An 18541-nucleotide genomic window follows, 5' to 3' on the forward strand; every position below is an offset into this window, starting at 1 on the left:
AAAAAAACGTGCCAATATGTGGAAATAGGCAAGATTGTGGGTAACAATAGAACAAAAGTAAACAGAACTCAACACAACAACAAAGAAAGAAAATGCAGAAACATAAAGACAGACTCTAGCTTTGAGAGGTTAAATTCTCTCCAGGATATCATTGATCAAAATAAGCATAGCATTCTTTGGTCTCAAAGGTCTCTCAATATCCACTCGAACTCCTTCCTCTGCCAGAACACCATGTCACAACCATCATGTGTCAGTGTTCATTATTCCCAGATATTTCCTTTTTCCCTTATTTGAAGTAGACTAGTGTCTCATTTGCTTTGGTTGAATTAGGCCCAACCCTTTCTCCCTCTTTCTTTCCATATAATCACACTTAATCTGTTGTTTGGTAAAACATGAAAATAGAACTCACCCCATAAACAGTTCAGATTCCCAGGATCTTTCTCTCTAGCATGCTAGAATTTGATAGGGCAACACAATAGGGAAGCAGGAAAGCGAGTAGTGAAAAGGATTTAGTTGCCAAGAAGGACAATGTGCTTTAAAGAGTTAATAGAAGCATAATTGCCAAATTTGGAACTTAAGATGTCAAACAACAGAGAAAAGATCAAATACTCTTTTCCATCGCTGCTTTAGTGTTTTGACAATTTGATAAAACTTTCACGACTTACCATAACAAGAAAACAAAGTGAAAAAAGCAAGATGAGCACGGGTGAGAAAGCTGGTTCCAACGTTTATAAAGGAAAACAGTAACATGGAGCATGGAAATTGAAATAGCTGCCATAAATTATCATCATTTTCCTGATAATTTAAATTAAAAAAAAAAAAAAAAAAGTATGCTGAGCTAGTGCTTTGGGTCTTGTGGTTAGATTTGGTAAGGAAATTTTACAAAAACAAACATTGGGTCTTTTCCTAACAGCTTGAGCTTATAAGGTTTAGTGACAATATATAAGACTGCATAACAAAGGTAACCACACCTTGCCAAATCAATGTTCCTATAACTAGAATTTTGCATTGACTCTTGCTATAAAGGAAATAGGAACTAAATAATATGAAGAGATTTAGAAGAAAGAAAGAGAGGCACAAAATCAGAAAAATGGATCTTGGCATCTCGCAAGAAGCAAAGCTGTTTGAACCTGATGAGCATATATTGTATCATACACAAGAGTCCAGAAAAATCCAGAGGCATAAAGTGGAAGCACAATAGCTGGATTCAGGCTTCCCATAACTGCAGCCCATCCCAATAGAGCCCCCCAGTTAAAGGTCAACCCAAGAAAGGCTTGAGGCTGTGAAATCACGAGATAAAAGGCTCTGTGAGATCATTCATCAAAGATTGGATTATGATCTATCAATGAAAACTAGAAATAAGGAAACCGTGTTACCCAAAATGTAAACCTCTTCATGAGAGGATAGGAGAAGACAAGCAACAAAGATGAAGCTCCCAAGACACGACTGCCAAAAGAACACAAGCCACAATTATTTAAAATTTAACTAAAAATCATATGTCAGTCAATATTAATTAAAATTATGTACAAAATATACAATTAGAAAGAAAAATTTATTGAAGATGCATCTTACTAGCAAATCAGGTGTCGGAAAATCATTTTAAGTTTTCCAGAATCAATAAAGACAGATTGACAAACCTCTTCCTAAATATAAATGGTGAAATTATCAAGACCATTATTCAGACAATCATCATCTTCATTAGATTACATTAGATAGTTCATTTGCTAACTCAGCCTCTATCAACCTAACATTGTATTCTGTTATAAAACTAAGAATCAAAATTTACTCCGATTTCATGAATAATATAAGCAGTGCTAATTGTATACTTTGGCGAAGAGTAACAGTCCTAATAGAATACAGTCCAGAAGAACTTGCTGCAAGATAAAGAGGCCACTAGGCAAAGAAATCTGTCATGGATAGCAGAAGAAAGTCCACGGTTACAACACAAGAACTTAGAAATTAAAGTAATATTCATGTTCAACAATGCTGAAGTACGGGGATATCCCAAAACTGGATGCTAGTCCACCTGGATTTTTTTTTTTCCTATTGGAGCTCATAAAGAAATTTTAGATCTTGGGGCATTTTTGATGGATTTGTGTTGTATATTGCCTTTCCGTAGAGGGATAAAACTTCATTTTGGCCTAAGGTGTAGAGGGGGTTGATGGACCCACAACTTTTGAGCTAGAGAATCTCAAGGCCTATAAGAAGGGAATGAAGACAAATTATTGCACATAGGGCTTACAGTGCTGCATTTTCAGTGACAAGGGGTCCAGATGGAAGAAAGAAAAAGTGTTAGGGGTTGTGCATGTCACAAGGGGCATGAGTTGGGAGAGCTAGGGGAGAGGAGGGGGGATTGTGGTTGGAGGGGTCTCTATAGGGGTTTGAGAGCTGAGAGTAGTCAAGAAAGTATTAGGTTTAGTGGCAAGGCAAGAATCTGGTCTCTTGAATAGCAGGCTGAGGGAGGAGCTGTGCCTCTTCTTCATTTTCTTTCTTTTACATGCTGTCTTCAAGGTCTACCATTCACTTTTCCTAGCATGTTTCCTATCGTAAGCTTATGATCAAGTGCCAAGAGATAAGCTTTGGAAAGCTCTAGAAAAGAAGAGGGTCTGTGTTGCTTATATCAGAGCTATTAAGCATATGTATGAGGGAGCATCAACTAGGGTGAGAAACCTAGAGGTGAGACAAAGAACTTCCCTATAGGAATTGGTTTGCATCAAGGATCATTCTCAAGTTCTTATTTGTTTGACATGGTTTTAAACATTCAAACTAATCCCATTCAAGAGGAAATCTCAAAGTGCATGCTCTCTGTAGATGACAGAGTCTTGATTGCAGAGGTGAGAGAAGCAATTAATGCTAAATTGGAGTTATGGAGGCGAATTTTGGAATTGAAAGGTTTTCGCTTAAGTAAAAGAAGATATAATACATGTATTGCAAATTTAATAAAAGGCAAGATAGAAATGAGTGGAGATGAAGATTGAAGAGCAAGCCATACCACAAGTCAAAAAGTTTAAGTATTGGAATTGATTCTACAAAATGGCAGTAAAGTTGATGAAAATGTTATACATAGGATGCAATTAAGGTCAATAAAATAAAGGAAGCATCAGTTCTTCTTTGTGATCACAAGGTTCCTACTAAGCTCAAAGGGAAGTTTCATCATACCACTGTAAGACTAGTTATGTTATACAGCATTGTTGGGCATTGAAAGGCAAACATGAGCATAAAATGGGGATAACATATACGAGAATGTTGAAATTCATGCATGGTCGTAAAAGAAAGGATAATATTTGTGATGATTGTATAAGAGGACAAGTTGGAATGCCAATTATTAAGGAGAAAATGGTAGAAAATCATTTAAGAGGATTTGATCATGAGTAGAGAAGATCTTAAGACGCACCAGGAAGGAGAAGGAGAGGAGTAAATAGTGTTTATCTCTTGAGATGTGGGAATATTTGGTATTTATTGCAAATATTGTATAGTCTTTATTAAGTTTTATTAAACACTATTAGCATTTATTTCCTCTTGTGTATATATGTAGCCAGCTTGTACTCAGTATTGAATCAATGAGAATATTATTTTCTCTCAAATTCCATGGAGAGATAAATGGAGACCAAAAAGGAAACTTAAGGAAGTTATCAATTGGATCTCTTGGTTAATAGTTTATCAAAAGAGTTGGTTTCAAATAGAGCATAATGGCATCATATGATCCATATAACAACACCATTTAGTAGGATAAGGATACTACTGTGGTGTTGTTTCATATTGTGAACTTAGAGTATCTTCTATAAAAGCCTCATTCCCTTTATTTGAGAGCCTATTTATTAGTTAACACTGTTTAGAGGAGTTTCATTATGGGTTCTGTGATCCATTCAATATGAATAAGAGTGGTTTTCCCATGTGGTGTTGGTCCAAAAAATATGAATAACAATGATACTTTCTGCCATTCACAGGGATCTTAATAATTTGAAACAACATAAGAGGACAAATTACATAGATAAGTTTTAGGTTTCCAGAAAAAGTGATGGGTCGGAAAGGGATGCTACTTAGCAATATATGTGATATGTAGAACATTAAACGGTTTTACAATTTTCAATCAGGGTATTCCTGTCCTGAAGCTTACTCAAGTCAATTTTTATACTTTTGGATCTTCACTTTAAGTCAGTAGAAGTTCAAACGATGCAAAAGAACTTTAAAATAATTTTTTTAAAAAGTTAAGAAGAAAATTTGTCCAAAAGATGCGGTGGACTTAACTGAAAGAGTCAAGAGTGCTTGTGATGTGGGAAGAGCAGGGGATGCTCTACTAAGTCTGGGGCAAGTTTAAGTGTTTTGCTATTTCCGGTGATGGCACCCCTGGAAACCACTCAAGTCAGTTTCTATATTTTTAAATCTTGCCTGAACGAAACAGAGAGTAAAATTTCATAGACATCATTTTTTCAGATAAATAAGAACAAAGGCTGTAAAAAAGACTCGAAAAACAAATTTAAAACAACTTGTTTCCTATAAACGCAGAGGGCCTCAACAGTTCAACCAAATGATGCAAGCAGAATACAGGAACAGAGTTGCTGAAAACACAGAAAGGATTCTACAGAAGAATGTTTTATAGAGTGACAAGAATGGATAGCATTAGTTTCCCAATTTAGGACATGCAATCCAGATCATGGTTCCTGTGTGATGCAGTCTTCCTGCCAATAGTCCGATTGTAACAAAATTAAGGGCCTGGCACCCTGATATAACAAGGATGGGCCCTGGCCCTAAGCAGAGAATATGCTACTCATAATTAGCACCAACCTATAATTATTTAGTTGTAGAAGAATCCCAAGACCCAAAAGCAATTGAAAACCAAGAAAACAGAGTCCTTGAAATGGTGTCAAAAGACCACTTGCAACTGGTCTGACCTTTGTACGCTCTACCTGCATTATATGTTTACATAACCATTAATTCAGAACTTCAAAGGAAAATCATCAATTGAATAACGACATGAAAAATGAAGTAGGCAACAACAATCCCCAGCATCATACTAAGGTTTGGGAGGCAATCAGTAACTGGCAAATACAAATTCTTAATCCATCATGTTCTCTCATTTACTTGCATCATTTTAGTTGCTTATGCGTGAGCATGGTAATATATGATGATTAAGCCACAGAATGCTCAAGAGCCGCAACGGAATGCTATTTTTGTATTTTGAAGGAGTTGGGTCACAGAATACTTCTCTCTAGCTGTTATGACCCGAGTGAAATGATTGCAAGTATAAGATTGTAAATGAGTGTGGCCAAATTTAAATCCAAAGAGTGATTGTAGATGGTTTGCAAATGGAATAATTTTGTTAGTTACTGAAATGTTTATCAAACCCATCTAAGGGCTAACATTTTTACAGGATAATTCTGAAAAAGACGAGCAGGTGCATGCTTAGATAAATTGGTATACTTCAGGTGTAATAATTTAAAGCACAAGATCACTACCTCCCACTAGAAGTAAAACCAAGGATGAAAATTCAACAGTGAAAGCAACTAAACTACCTTTGTATCAATATCCCGATCAAGAAGATCATTAATAGTACAACCAGCACCCCTTAAAAGCAATGCACCACATCCAAACAGTGCCAACATTTTAAAATCAGGAAGATGCCCTGGAGTTGCTGCCAAGGTAATTGACCTGCAACATAGGGCATATAAAATCAGAAAAAACTTGTAGAAATAATGAGGTAAGAAAAAGGAACTTCAAATAGGAAAGTAAACAAGGTAATAATTACCAAAGAAAATTCTGTAAATAAATACATGGTTAAAACTTACAAAAAAAAAAAAAATCATCAACTTAGCAAATTATACCTGGAGTATTTTGTCAAATCATATGATATATCTATCAAGTTATTTTTCAGTTGCAACTGAATTTACAGTTTGATAAGATTTACAACTCATAAATAAGCATTCAAGTTTGCAAGTAGGTAACAATGCCCTATACACAAACGTGTGCAACTCTGCGTGCATGTATTAACTTAGTTGTCAAGTTGGCCATCAAAACTCTTTGAGAAGAATCCCCATGCTTCCTCAACAACAAAGAATCCCTTTGTGAAGGAAAAAGGCAAAAAAAAAAAAAATCAAAATAAATATTCTTACCACATACAAGGCCATAAAAGCAACCATGTTCCAATTGGCTTGTCAAGCCGAGCAAGTCGAGCATAGGGCTGAACCCGCCTCGGAAGGTATAAATCAATCCAAGAGAGGTTGGCTGCTGGAAATCTCACGTCACTTTCATTACCACTTAAACTCTTGCGTTCCTTAGAATCCCCTCCAACACCAGAAGACGTAGAAATGTGTGCAACAGAATGGAAATCTGGGTGAAATCTAATACTTTTACAGAATTCAAAATGAAAAATCTGAGGGAGGGATTGCCTGAATGGAAGATTTGAAAGGCAAGGATTCAGAGAAGGAATTAGATAAACAGATGATTGAATGGGGACTGAAGGATCAAATATAGAGCGGCACAGAGACACTGAAGGGCCAGAAGAAGGGAGACAAGATTTAATAGATCTACGTGAAAAACGAGAGACCAAAACAGAAGCCATTATTCGTTTGCAAGCAACAATTTGGATTTGCCTTGCTGCTACTAGCTCCAGAGCAAACTATCTCAAGGAGCCCATATCAAAGGGAATCATTCTGATAAATCAACCGCAATGGGTGCAAAAGTCCACATATGTCAACCCCTCTAGTAACTCTCTTCTGATGAGGAGCCTTCCATGAGAACACTGTAAATTTAAAAATTTGGTCACCATATAAATTGTGAATGATATTTTCAAGCAGAAATCTTGAAAATATGGAACATACAATTTAGCAATCCACTACCAGAATTAATTTTCTCATTTTTTTAATATTAAGTCATTTAATTGACATTCCTCAATAACCTTAGAAAACCAATCCCTTTGCAGCACTCAATGAAAGTCCATAGAAGGATTAATGAGATAGTGGATTATGATAGCCTAAAATTTAGGATAAAAAGAGCAAAGCTTCTTCGGATCATCATGGTCTGCACCAAGCAACTGCACACAAAATATCACGTAATGTCTTTCCAAATCTACATTATCCTTTTTCACACGTCAGTAATCTAACTAGTAACCACCACTCGACACTGTTACTTCATTTTGTGTGATAAAATGATCTTAAAAATCTCTCATTCCCGTCTCAACTCAATCCACAAAACACAGCTGCAAGAACCTGCTTTCATCACAAAATCTCTAACCCGTATGATAAAATTTACACCAAGAAGAAGAATTTTCTAGCTCAGAGCTGAACCCTCATCGCTTACACGATTTCAATTTCAACAAGGAAACTTGTTGATGCTAACCATTAATAAGCTTGCTTCCGCCCGCTCATACATATTTCATCATTACATGAGCAAATTCTGCGTACCATGCCAAGCAAATAATCTCAGCTGGGCATGAAGAGGCGGTGAAGACAACCCCTACAACAGGCAATTTACAGCCCAGGTTTAAAATGGGGGGAAAAATCATGGGGAGGTACCAATCGAGCTAAAAGCATATTCGACTCGTCAGCGACGCCGCCGAAGAGAATGTTATAGCTCGTCAAAAATGGGCTGATGAGGTCGTGACATGAGAGAACAAGAACACGAGAAGCTCTAGGCTTCGCTCATTAAGCTGGAGTCCAAGAATCCATACGACTGCTAGAGTGTCAGAAGTGAGGATGAGGACGTAAGTGTTGACTCTCAATACTTCGAGGAAAAAGTTATCTTAAAACAGCCACGTCATTTAAGCTGAAAATTTTTTTAAGAAAAAAATTTTGCTGAAGTTTTAATTTTGGAAAAAAGACAGCATTGATTATATTTTACAACCTTAAAATTAATGGTAAAAAAACCTTAAAATTATAAATTAAAAAAAAACCCACGATAAGTTGACATTAAAACTTTTTTCATCATGTTTTTTCCATATTCATTTTTTATATTCTAGATATATATATTTTTTCATTTTTAACATTCAATTTTTTAGTAATATGTTTCAATACTTTTTTTTTTAAAATTTTACTGCCAAAAAGTACTGGAGAATGACAATAAAATTCAAAAGGATGATTTAACAACAGATAAATCTGTAACAAAATTCTTTATAAAAGAAACTATAAATATTAGTTTAAACAATTATAAATAAAAAATTAAATTACAAATAAATTATTATATTTAAAATTTAAACATCATATTTGTTAATTGAAACGGAAAAATAAATATAACTCCAATTATTTTGAAAATAATAAGATTTATGGCTCAAGAAGAGAGGTTGATTTAGAACTTTTAAATTTATAAATGTTTGAATTAACATCTAAAACTAATCTTTTAAAGAAATTATTGGGACCTAATTATTTTTTTTTTTTTTCTAGATTTAACTGTCATCCTGCTGGAAAGTATTAATTATAAGTATTTTTTAATATTAAAAATATAGAAAATAACTATTAAAAATATTTAAGATGATTGATAAAATTAATAAAATTATATAATAAAAATGTTAAATATAAGTAATAAAAATATATAAGTGAGCACCTAAAATTTTGAACTGAGAGAATGACAAAATTTTTGAAAATTTTAAAATTTTAAGATTTTTAATTATGAATATTAATATATTTTAAGGGTTATTAAATGTCATCCTCCCTTTCAATGTTTTTTAAATTTTAATAACGGGAAAAGACAGCTTCACCTCCTTCGATCTTCCACATGCCCTGGAAGACTCGAATGCAGAGGAGAACACGACGAAGACCGAAGAGGTTGAAAGATGCTGTTGACGACAGAAAATTCGACGAGGCAATATGTTCATGAATAAATAAATAATCACATGGCTATTTTATGTTAAAAAAGTCAGGGTAATCTAAGTTAAGCCAAGGATGAAAATTCACAAGCCAGAGATTAACGAGAAATGTTGGAATAAAATACACAAATCGACGAACCTAGCAGCCGAAACGGACGAACTCCTTGTGCGAAACTCCGACGCGATTTCTGGTTCACCATGCCATCGGAGAGAAGGGCTTCGACTAGGAAGAAAACCCCAACCCTTAACTTTCTTTCTTCAAACCAAACCGGCCCTTGAACATATAAGGCCTCACCGCACCTTCCCCTCCAGTTCTATGTACATCATTTTTTCTAATTTTATTAATATTAATATAAAAAAGTATGAAAAATAAAAGTATATAAGATTTAAAATATATCTCTATATAATATATTAAAAAATATTTTTTAAATATTACACATTGCAGATTAGGTAAATTACAAAAGATGTAGGTGATGGAGAAGCAAGGGCAAGAAGGCAACAGTTCGACCAGCGGTGGAGAAGTAGAGGAAGGCAATGGTGACGAAACAGTGACAGCGAAGATTACGACGTCTGGCACTGGCTGATGGACGCCGGCAGGTGAGGCGGCCTCCCGAACGACAAATCAAGGGATTTGGGTTTTCATGACAGTGGGCACTTTTGGATTATCAAAATATAGCATATGGGCATATTAGTCACAAAATCACAATAATATATCCCTTCCTTTCAAGTTTGCGTCTGCATTTGGTGCTCATTAAGGTCAGAGCAATCTGAACTTTTATTTCAGCCTTATTTAATCCTTATCATTCATTTAAATTAATTTTTAAATATTTTTAATATTATATTTATTAAAATAAAAATATAAAAAAATTAATGTTAAATATGGACTATTTAAAATGCATTTAAATAATTAATTCACAAAATTTATAAATTTTTTAATATGAAATTAGATCGTTTAAATTATATATAAACTGTACAGAGTCTATTTATATAGTCAAATTATAAGATTATAATTTTTTAATATTAAATTAAATTGTTAGATTAAATATATATTGGCCAGATTGATAATGAATGAATATATTAAAAATTTAAATTTTTTATATTTTTTATATTCATAAATATAATATTAAAAATATTTAAAAAAATTAATTTAAATAAATGATAGAGATTAAATAAGATTGAAATAGAGGGTTAGAATTACTTCTAATCTCAATGAGCACCGAACGCAATTTCTTCAATTTTCCTCAATTTGAATTGGAGCTGAAGGCTTGGAGGAATTTTCCTTCCCTCCCCTTTAATTGTCCAAGTCAGGTTTTCTTTGTTCAAACCAAATGGGTGTTTGACATAGTTTTCACAAGAAATTTGTACGTTAATATAATATATCATGTCATTTGTATATTATTTAATAAAAATATATCACATCAAATTTTTTTTTCATTTATGTCATTTTAAATTGTTTTAATTTCTCATATTTTCTTTCTCCTCTTGATAATGGTAAGAAATTAAATAAATATTTTATCTTAAAAAAAGTCATTAAACATAATGACATTTAAAATTTTATTTGATTAAATTGATGAATATGAATAAGGTAATGCTCCTGGCCTATGCAATTACTTTTCATTTATATGGCCAAATATTGTTAAGTTCCGGATCTAATGAAATTTTCTATTTTTTTTCAGAAGGAATATCAATTCAAATTTCCAAATCTAGTCTCCAAATGTTTAATAAAATAATTTTAATTGTAAATCTTAAATAGCTGTGAATTTGTTACACTGACATTTTAATTTTTCATATATTAGCTGTTAATGAAATTGTAAGCTGGAAAAAAAATCTTCATTTTTTAATGCAAATGATTGGTAAATGTTAAAAAGTTGTAAAATTTAATAATGTATTTATCACCTGAACACTTTTTGAGAAGTAAAAGAATAAGATTTTTTTTTCAAATAATTGTTGAATATTATAAAATATTCATGAATATTAAAAAACCTTATAAATTAGTAATATTAATTATTATTTAAATCTATCTATAACATATAATTTAAATAATAATATTATTTAAAATTATTTTTTAATTGTGATTAAAGCAGTCTTATTTTATAATGTTTTGAGATTTTTGCCTATAAAAGACAGTGCTTATTGTAGGTTGTAAATCGGCCCTTAAGCTTTCGGGCTTTCTCTTTTTTTAATCATATATATGTGTTGTTGTTTGAGTTTATTCTGTGAATTTTTATTATTCTATGTTCTTGTTCATTTTATAAAAGATAGTGCTTGTGGTAGGTTGTAAACCAGCCTTTGTGCTTTTAAGCTCTTTCTCATTTTCTATCATATTGCTTCATTTATGCTATTGCTTAAGTTTATTCTATGAATTTTCATTGTTTTGTGTTCCTGTACATTTTATAGGAAAAGTTTGTTTACTCCCGAGGGAGTGTTGTATGAACAACCTAATTTGGAAGAATACTCCCCTCGAACTATAATATAAGTCATAATTAATTAATTCATAATTTATAAACAATACTAGTTAAAACCTTAAGTTCTTAAAAATATATATATCTTTTCATTTATATCATCATTCAATATTCCACATAAGAATCTTGATAATAGTAATTAAAATTCTATTATTATTTTTAAGTAATAAATGAAATAGAAGTACAATTGTAAAAAGAACATATATAAAAGTTTTTTAATGCTTTATATTTTGGATTGTGTAGGTTTTTAGAATATGTTTTATATTATAATTTGGAGGAAGTAGCTTTTAAGGACAGTGTCTTTAGGTACAATTCAAATTATGATTTTATTTGTGCCAACAACAACTCCACCACCTTTTTAAAAAGAAAAAAAAACATAGATGTGCTGTGTGTCAAAACGCACCAAAGTAAAAGAATGTCTCTACTCTCTAGAGTCAAAAAAGTGTAGAGATGCTAATTTATCACTTGCTAACAAGATCTTTAAATTAGTAGTGAAATTTGAATCTATAAACTTATAGGTTATTAGCTAGATTCTTATTAATTGTGTCGGCTTTTATTGTTAATTTCATGTAGTTAGATTTTAGTTAGATTTTTTACGAGTGAATTTGACCCTTTCCCCTAAAAAAAACAAGTAAAAGTTATGTAATTGGCAACAGTGTATTTAAAATTTTGCAAGTTAATATTTTTGTTGTCACATGTTGCATTTACTCATATAATTCCAAGTTAACTTTTAAAAAAATTGACATGCAAAACAATTCTCCAATTAATAAACATGTGTTCAAATTTCAACAAGTCAATATTTGGTTGTCAGATGTCACATTCACACATTATTCATGTAAAGACTATTTTTGACATTTGATGAAACATTTTTTTGTTGAATGGAAAATGAAAACTTCTATTCAGGAATGAATAAATAAGAGAGTTTACAAGAACACCATACAAAGTATTTATCACTTGCCTTCTCCCATACAAAAATCGTCAATAAAATTATAATCTATTGCAATGAGATTAGAAACAAGTCCTGCAGCATCCTTAAATACAAATTTAAAGATGTTCCGATCATTACTTATGAGATAACCCAAATTAAGCAGAGGGTCGTGGAAAAGATGAGATGAATTGCATCCTCTAAGCATAAGATTAATTGCTTCCAGATTTCCACTCTATTAATGCCAGAGATGGCCAATGGAGTGCTATATAACTTCAAACAATCTGCACTGTCATCGTTAATGGTTATAGTTATGGTGGACGTAGGACCCTAATCAGTGGGGCATAAGATATAAAATAATAAAAATTAGAGAAAACATACATTTTGATCCTTGTACTTTGCTCGTATTTTGCTATAGATCTTTACACCTTTTTTCAATATTCTGAATCCTTACACTTTTATTTTTTGATGTTTTAGATCCTTAAATGAACAAAGTGAAGGGACATTGAATGGATGTAAAACACCAACAAATGAAAGTGTAGTGACTCAGAATACCAAAAAAAAGTACAACAATTTATAAGAAAATACTAACAAAGTGCAGGGATCAAAATGTATGTTTTTCTTAAAAATTAAGATTAAAATAATATAAATTTATACAATCAAAAATATAATAATATAAATTTAAATTTAATATATTAAGAGCTTAAAATATATTAAACTTAAATGAAATATCAAAATGCTTAATTTTTTTTAAACTTAAATATGTTTTAAGTTTATTGGGTTTAAAATTATAAGGGTTATGAGTGCATATTTTCAAAAGTTATAATGCATATACTTGCAAATTTTTTCGAGCTGAATGGCTGAATCCAACCTATTCCCGCCACTTTACACTACAGTAGCACATGCCAGTTAAGCATAGAAGCAATAGAGTTGTCCTTCTCGTTGACACTCGTAATAATCTCCTTGTGCAAGCTAGCTTTAATGCATTTTTGGATAGCCAAATTAATCAATTCTAAAGCCCAAAATTACAATATGAATTCAAAACTATATATTTCTTAAAAAGATCTAAATACTCATTATATAAGATGAATTTAATTATAAATTTAAAATTATAATTTTTTTAAAAATATTTAAACACTTCTATATATGCCAAAAGCTGAGTTGAAAAGTAAATAATAGTAATTTACAAGATAAATTTAGTTTTGAATACATAATTGATTTTGATATATATATAAAAGTGTTTGGATGATTTTTAAAAAAGAAAATCAAGATTTTGAATTCATAATTAATTTTGACATATATAACGAGTATTTGGATATTTTAAATAAAATATAATTTTAAATTTATAATTAATTTTAAGATGCAACTTAAATGTTTGGATATATTTTCATAAACCCATAATTGTACTTCTTTCGTTTAAAAATATAAGACATTTTTAATCGAATCTCACTCACAATAAAGTAGTTACTTACTTTTCAACTAACCCTATCTTTTTATATTTATCTTTATTAAACACTCTACAATAAATATAAAGTCATTATCAATAGGAAAACTTTTGAAAAAAGGTAATGATTACATCTCAAAAGAGTAAAAATACTTTACATTTTTTAACATTCAACTCTTTAAAAAATATTTTATATTTTTAAATGAAGAGAGTATATGATTTGCAATTTTACTTTTCAATTTCGATTAAAATCAATCTTATCAATCAATTTTTTAAATAAATTATATACTGTATAATACAATCAATTATATTAATTAATTTTTTTTATAATCACTTTTTTTTAAAGGAAAATCTAGGTGAATCCTTAATTAGCCAATCAATTTAGCTCTACTATCGTTAAAGCCAAACATAGACGAGCACCGAGTAGTCCTGAGATTTCAGCATGTGTAAGAAAATATGGCAGGATATCTCGTTACATATTTTCACTACACTCCAGAGAACTCACAGCCCAAAATATCATCGCCTTATTGCCATGGCTCCCATTGACATTCTTCGAAGGTGAGCAAGTAAAAATCACACCAGGATTTTAGACAAGTTAAAAAGATTGAGTGGGCACAGCGACGATGGGACAAGCGGTGGAATAATAAAGAATGAAATGGATAAGGGTGTCTTTGACTTTTCCATGCTAAAGTCGAAAAGGGCTTCGTCTGTAAGCAAAAGCTTTGGTATCAGCAATCTCGCAGGGGGTCTTGAGAGGTGAGAGAAACCTGTGGGTTTCAGGAGCCTGGGCGGCTGTAGGACTTGTGAATCCCTCGCTCCTCGAAGCCGTTTCTTCAAGCTTCGCCTCTCAATTTGCTCTTTTTCAGGTATTACTCTTTCCTCTTCTTGTTTTTTCCCCGCTTCCTTTCACCCCCTGATGAGAATACTTGTACCCTCTGAAACCTTCTCTCCTATTTGTTTACCCATGTTTTTTTTTTTTTTGCGATCTATAGTTTTAGAGGTTGTTGCTTGCTTCTCTTTTGCACGATCGCTTCACATATTGTGAAAAAATATATTGTATTTTGCTTGTTGCGATGAATGGATGTTTAGTTGTAATATGGATAACTTTTTTGCCCTGTAGGTTCTGATTCAGTCCATCGGTTGGAGGAAGTGACATGGCTTCAAAGCGCATCTTGAAGGAGCTTAAGGACTTGCAGAAAGATCCACCAACTTCATGCAGCGCAGGTTCCAACATTGTGACTTTTGCGTGATTATTTATTTTACACTTCCATTTGTTTACGCATCTTCTTTAGATGGGTTCTACATTCTAAGACGGCTGGTTTTTAGGTCTTTCTGATCACGCATTTCAACTAATTGTCCTCGATTTAGTGAACCTATAATGCTTAGACTTGTAGACTTGTACATAACACGCATTTGATTATATTTATTCTACTTAAATATGGAACTAATGGCATAAGATATTTGTGTTGTGAAGAATTATAGTCTGCAGTTTCAATTTCAGGTTGACATAATTTGCTTATTGGTTTGCAAATTCGAACTCTGCCATTTTGTGATTCAAATTATAGGGAAGGTATTTACTTTCTGTGTAATGAATAGTTCTTATGTGTCACTCACGTGTTTTTTTGTTCATGACATCCCTCAGTTGTCAGCACAGGGTGTATGTCTAGTTCTGGTTACCGGTAAAGATTGTTTTATATAAAAGATCAGCTTCTGATCTTCAGGTTTTCAGCTGTTCACTACTAGTTATAGCCTTACATTATATCACTTCCTAGCCTCAATATATGCATAGCTCGTTGCAAGATACTGTATTTGAAGATGATGGATATATCAGTGTAGGTCAATATTTATACTGCAGATTTGATTTTGGCTGCCTACAATTAGATCTTATACATGCTTTTACAATTAGGTTCTGCTTAAACTAAAAAGCTTGATTACATAGCGAATGTATTTGTACCGTTGGCATATCCCACCTCTTTTGTGGGTGCTAATCGTATCAGATCCCCAGTTTTAAAGTTAAATTGAATGTTATCGTGAAAGGCTGACATACTTGATATTGAGAGTAGAGGGAGATTCAAGATATTTTATCTGGATCAGGTTTTTTATGGTCTGCCAAATCAATGCTCATAGCTCATCTTTGGGAAACCCTAAATTCCCGGTATAAACCACTGAAGATGTTTGGTCAAAGATATTTGACAGATGGATTATTGAATTAAACTGCAGATTTGAATTTGTTCGAGTTTGCTATCTGTGTTGGGGGAATAAAGGAAGTTTAAACCTTAATCTGGTGAATTTTCTTTGCTAAGTAACTTAACTGGTGGCAGCAACTTCAAGAGTTGGTGTGCATTAGCCTCAGTTGAACTGGTTGTCTTCTCATTTTGATGTTAATCTTATTGATGACTGTTAAGTTTCTATTGGAGGTTGTAAAAATAAGGTGTGTCACTGCTTGAGATAATTATATGTAATCTGGCATGAAAGGGCTAAAACTTAGAGGAGACTCTACTCCTTGTCTGTCCAAAGTCCTTGCTAATGAAAATGAAATTGAAAATAATTCATGAAAAATTATGTTTCTTAGACAATACAGGTATTATATTGATGTTTTTTGCAGTTATGAGCATGTTCATGTTGAATTTCAAAGTCATTTTTCTCAATACTCTATTTGAAACAGGTCCAGTTGCTGAAGATATGTTTCATTGGCAAGCAACCATTATGGGCCCTACTGATAGCCCTTATGCTGGAGGTGTATTTCTAGTTACGATCCATTTTCCTCCAGATTATCCTTTCAAGCCCCCTAAGGTAAATTATAATTTGTTGGCATTATGACATCATGGCATAATGTCTGTGCAGCAGTGTATTCAATTTTTTAAATGTTCTTGAGATCTCATGACCTTACTCGACCAGGTTGCATTTAGGACTAAGGTCTTCCATCCGAATATTAATAGCAATGGTAGTATTTGTCTCGACATCCTGAAGGAACAATGGAGCCCTGCCCTTACTATCTCCAAGGTTTGCCTTTCCTTCCATTGAATATACTATCCTTGGATATGAAATATGTGATTTCACTGACGCCATAACATGTGTCATAAAAGAGTTTCAACAAGTTATCACTGTTACTTAATTATCTAAAGGCAGAAAAGTCATCAGTGTAATATTGCTAATCTCGCCCTGCTATATTTGTACAAGCATCCTTTGATGGCAAAACTGACAAATCTATGATACAAAGGGATTAAATTTGTGTTAGCAAAAAATACTTTTGCTTACCTTAGATTGTTAGGCCTCGTTTAGTCTGTGGAATGGCATAGAAAAAGGAATGGAAAGAAAAAAAGTAACTTTTTTAAGTTGAAATGTCATTTGTGGCTCAAGATAAAATTTAATAATAAAAAGAAATAATTGTTATTAAGTAATAATTTCAGGGACATACGATATTTCATATCTTGATTTTCATGCAATCGAAAATAAATCCTTTTTCTTAGTGCTAACCAAATAGGGCTTTAGGTTTCTATTATTAGCGTGGTGGGGTGGCTGGAGTGTGATAGGTGGGTATCCTACACTATCAAGTCTCTATCAGAGTGTATTGAAAATTCTCAGATTTCTTAGAAGGTCACCTTTTGGCTTTTGCTCTCCTTGAAATGACTTATTCATACTGCTTACCTTCTAAAAGTGACCTATAACTGGAGAAAACTTGAAAATTAATGGTTTGATATTGTCTAATTGTAGTTTTCCAGAAACCATAAGTGATTTTTAGCTGTCACCATGTATCTACTAGAGCAGCTTTGTTGGTTTGATTGCTGTGTGCGATATTTTTAGTAGAAACTGTTGCCATAATTTGGATTCTGGTTTGGCATGTTTACTTGATTGGGAAGTCTAGTCTGGATTCTTGAAGAATATTATTTACTCATCTGTTTATTAACAAACTGTTATATTAGCCCTTGTTTTGTTAAGTAATCTGCGACTTTTAGAACTTGTGCTCAATTGCTCACAGGACACAGGTTGACTTTCTCTTGTTGAGTTTGAACCTGTTTTGGATCAGTTTTTTTGATTTAACCATCAGTAATGTGATGATGTTGAGATTTCAGGTGCTGCTGTCGATCTGCTCACTGTTGACAGATCCAAATCCTGACGATCCTCTTGTGCCAGAGATTGCTCACATTTACAAAACTGACCGGACCAAGTACGAAGCCACTGCTCGCAGCTGGACTCAGAAGTATGCCATGGGCTGATTTGTAGTATTAAGAGCTTGTACATTGGATGGCATGTACGGAAAAACACTTGTGGGCTTGTGTTTTCGTCTTTTCCAGTTATCTGGGAGGACATGTTTCTTGTTTTAAGGTGGAGGGGATGATGGTGGTGTCTTGATCTTGACAAGAAACTTTTGTTTAACTTCTGTCATGCTATGTATGATACAATGGCTCGAACGGGATGTTATTTGTGTCATGCTTGTCTTGTCTTTCGTTGAATGAATCCATGTAGAAATAGTGATATGCTATTAAACCTTGTTGCTCATGGAATATCTCTAGTCTCTGATTATGGTTAACACTTTATGATTTTGAATGATTTCTCTAAACTAGATGAGAGTGATAATAAAATATTCTTTAGAAGCAAGGGTTTGTGCTGAAAATTCAACTAATGTGGTCTCCTAAGGTCTCAAATAATATGACTTGTAAACGATTGGATTTTACGCCCAGCGATGCATTTGAACGTCAAAAAGTAGGGAAAATTACAATCAAGTTTCAAATAAAAATTAATTATTTTTTAGTTCCTTTATAATTTAAACTTTTATATTTACATGTTAAATTTCAATATTTACAAGTGAATAGGATTGGCAAGTAATTAGTTTTTTTTTAATTTGGGGCCTATACGTAATTGTACCCCAAAATTAATATATTGACTTGATAGTTTCATAAAAAGTAATGATG

The 18541-nt window shown here is 32.6% G+C and overlaps 2 protein-coding genes across 8 annotated transcripts; one reads left to right on the forward strand and one right to left on the reverse strand.

The window, feature by feature from the left end:
* Positions 1 to 846: 846 nt before the first annotated feature.
* LOC129291417 (4-hydroxybenzoate polyprenyltransferase, mitochondrial-like) lies at positions 847 to 9404 on the reverse strand. 5 transcript variants are annotated; one of them, XM_054928743.1, is made up of 6 exons: positions 8937 to 9404; positions 6111 to 6739; positions 5514 to 5649; positions 4786 to 4907; positions 1377 to 1446; positions 847 to 1280 (listed from the first exon to the last, which is right to left on the reverse strand). In XM_054928743.1, the coding sequence occupies exons 2-6, from the start codon at positions 6557 to 6559 to the stop codon at positions 1083 to 1085; spliced, it is 975 nt and encodes a 324-aa protein (XP_054784718.1). In that variant the 5' UTR covers positions 6560 to 6739; positions 8937 to 9404; the 3' UTR covers positions 847 to 1082. The 5 variants fall into 5 exon arrangements, with proteins under 5 accessions (XP_054784718.1, XP_054784721.1, XP_054784720.1 ...); XM_054928746.1 differs by lacking the exon at positions 8937 to 9404 and adding an exon at positions 7401 to 7697; XM_054928745.1 differs by lacking the exon at positions 8937 to 9404 and adding an exon at positions 7336 to 7697.
* Positions 9405 to 14271: 4867 nt separating this feature from the next.
* Positions 14272 to 18128, forward strand: LOC129290193 (ubiquitin-conjugating enzyme E2-17 kDa-like). 3 transcript variants are annotated; one of them, XM_054926902.1, is made up of 6 exons: positions 14272 to 14494; positions 14749 to 14852; positions 15271 to 15349; positions 16294 to 16421; positions 16527 to 16631; positions 17702 to 18128. In XM_054926902.1, the coding sequence occupies exons 4-6, from the start codon at positions 16311 to 16313 to the stop codon at positions 17843 to 17845; spliced, it is 360 nt and encodes a 119-aa protein (XP_054782877.1). In that variant the 5' UTR covers positions 14272 to 14494; positions 14749 to 14852; positions 15271 to 15349; positions 16294 to 16310; the 3' UTR covers positions 17846 to 18128. The 3 variants fall into 3 exon arrangements, with proteins under 3 accessions (XP_054782877.1, XP_054782876.1, XP_054782878.1); XM_054926901.1 differs by lacking the exon at positions 15271 to 15349 and having other exon boundaries at positions 14289 to 14494; XM_054926903.1 differs by lacking the exons at positions 14272 to 14494; positions 15271 to 15349 and adding an exon at positions 15130 to 15198.
* The last annotated feature ends 413 nt before the right edge of the window (positions 18129 to 18541 follow it).

This window comes from Prosopis cineraria, unplaced genomic scaffold, assembly GCF_029017545.1.
Source record: "Prosopis cineraria cultivar Desert tree isolate PC_DT_omini unplaced genomic scaffold, ASM2901754v1 PC13, whole genome shotgun sequence".
NCBI classification, from domain to species: domain Eukaryota; kingdom Viridiplantae; phylum Streptophyta; class Magnoliopsida; order Fabales; family Fabaceae; genus Prosopis; species Prosopis cineraria.